This window comes from Petaurus breviceps, unplaced genomic scaffold, assembly GCF_028583685.1.
Source record: "Petaurus breviceps papuanus isolate PSGF00001 unplaced genomic scaffold, PetGlider_PUasm1.0 243, whole genome shotgun sequence".
NCBI lineage: Eukaryota > Metazoa > Chordata > Mammalia > Diprotodontia > Petauridae > Petaurus > Petaurus breviceps.
In genome coordinates, this window is record NW_027185931.1 from 832897 (window position 1) to 835266 (window position 2370).

Here is a 2370-nt window from a genome sequence, read left to right on the forward strand (position 1 = left end):
GAAGAAAAGGAGGAAAGGAAGGAAGGAGGAAAAGAAGGAAGGAAGGAGGAAGGAAGGAAAGATAGATTGATAGATTAAGCGCCTACTCTGTACCAGGCACTGTGCCAAGCACTGTACAAACATCTGATCCTCCCAACAGTCCTGGGAGGCAGGTGCTTTCATTACCTTTGTTACACCTGAGGAAACTGAGGGAGGCCCAGGGACAGTCAGCTATGAAGTATCCACCGCTGGATTTGAACCCAGGTTTTCCTGGCCCCATGCCCAGCACCTGGGTGTTTTCTTTGCCTTGGGCTCCCATGCCAGGCCCTTGGCAAGTGCTGGCCCCGGCCCCCAGCTCTGCCCAGCCCCGTGCCATGTGTACCTGCACCACGTCCTCCACAGCCATCAGGTCAGCCAGGGAAATTCTGTTCCCGGTGAGGAAGGGCTTGTCCTTCAGAAACTTCTTCTTCAGCAAGTCCAGGCTGTGACTCATTTCCACCATGGTCTCCTTGAGCTTCTCCTCGGACACAGTGTTTTTGAAGAAGTGTGGAATCACCATCTGAATGGCAAGAGGACAGAGGCTCAGTGGGAAGAAGGCAGTCCTGCTCTGGAAGGAAGGAGGGAGAAGTCTCTGCCCTCCCGGGACTCCCAGACAGGGAAACAGACTGGGCCCTAAGCATGCCCCGGGGCTGGGCGTGGAGGAGGACCCAGCCCAGAGTCCTGGGATGGCAGATCCATGAGCAGCTCTGGGAAGGGAAATGAAAGTCACCCATGGTCACTGAATGAACTGGCAGTGTAATCGGATCTGGATTGCCCAAGGGCTGATCTTCAGACTCCAGCTCTCCGTCCTTTCTCCTCCCCCACAGCCTGCCTGCTATATTCTAGGGGGGCAGCGGGGTTCCAGGCTTCCTGAGGAGCCAGGCACTCACTGTCAAGGTCCCTGCCTCACACGCCTCCTCTGGGGACTCTCCTGGCTGGCTGGGGCCGGGTTTCAGATTGGGACCACAGGCCTGCTGTTTAACACCCACACGAAGTTCCTGAAAGCATTGGTTTATTGAGTACCTGCAGTGTGTGGAGCCCCGAACTGAGCCCTCCTCTGCCCTTACGGAGCAGTAAGAACGCAAAAGGAGAGACACAGAGAGAGTCAGAAGGCACCAGTCAGGGGCAAAGAGCTGTGGGAAATCTGGGAGGCCTTCCTGCAGGAAGTGCCCTTTGAGTCCTGTGATTAGAAAAAGGATAGCCCCTCATCCTCCACCCTGGCCACAGGTCATCTGGAGCAGGGCATCATCCCTGGGAGGTCAGACACCGACTGGGTGTCGGGGAAGGTCCTGGAGCCCCTGACCCATGGGGAGCAGTTGGAGGAATCAGGGGAGTGTGGGTTGGGTGGGAGAAGGCCATGGAAATCGAGAGAGCTGCCTGTAGGCATTCAGAGGGCTGTCACTTAGAGAAGGGGCTACAGGGTCTGCTTGGCCTGGGAGGGCAGAATCAGGATGGGTGGGGACAGCTATGAGAAAGGAAAAGTGCCTAAAAGTGAGAGCTGGCCCAGTGTGGAAAAGGCACCCCCCAGAGAGGGGTGAGTGCGTGTTGTGTGTGTGTGTCTATGGGTATGTGTATGTATGTGTGTCTGTGTCTATTTGTGTGTCTTTGTGTGTGTGCATGTGTGTCCCTGTGAGTGTGTGTGTCTGTGTCTATTTGTGTGTCTTTGAGTGTGTGTGTTTGTGTCTATTTGTGTGTGTGTGTCCCTGTGAGTGTGTGTGTCTATGCGTGTGCACATGTGTGGGAGGCACATGTCTGTCCAGTGTTGTGATAGTAATGGCAATTAAAGATTCCCCTGTATTGGCTTGGTTTTCAAATTGATTGTGTTAAAACCCAGAGTTTGTTAATCCCACCTGTGGGATGGGCTTGTTGATGTGAAAAGAAAGTCCTGAACTGGGAGGAGCTGGTGATGTAGATTTGGAGAGACACTAGAGAGAGGCGGAAGATCTTTTTGGAAGCAGCACCTCGTGGAGAGAGAGAGGCTAAGAGAATTGCTGGTGGCCGCTTTGAATTGCCCTGGACTTTTGAGACCTGCCCCCTGAGCTGCCAAAGGACTGAGGAGACATGGCTGTTTTGCTGGTACTTTGTCTGTCTGTTTTGATGTTGTTTTGCCAGATTTGTCCACTGGTGAAAGACAGTCCTTTTGTTGAAGAAGTCCTAGAACCTGGCTGTTCGCTAAGAAGCCCTGAGACTGTCCTGCAGACAGAGAGTGAATACTGTCCACTGGTGAGGGACAGTGCTGTTGTTGCAGGGGTCTGGAGACTGTCCTGCAGACAGAGTGAATACTGTCCACTGGTGAAGGACAGTGCTGTTGTTGCAGGGGTCTGGGAGCCTTTCTGTTGGTTCAGAAGCCCT

At 53.8% G+C, this 2370-nt stretch overlaps 1 protein-coding gene across 1 annotated transcript in view; it reads right to left on the reverse strand.

Annotated features, from left to right (window-relative positions):
* Positions 1–2370, reverse strand: part of LOC138167640 (glutathione S-transferase theta-1-like) — a 19195-nt gene that overhangs the window by 5912 nt on the left and 10913 nt on the right. Inside the window, exon 4 of the mRNA XM_069096575.1 lies at positions 362–538. Within this exon, the coding sequence (XP_068952676.1) occupies positions 362–538 (177 nt within the window). The remainder of the gene's footprint in view (positions 1–361; positions 539–2370) is intronic.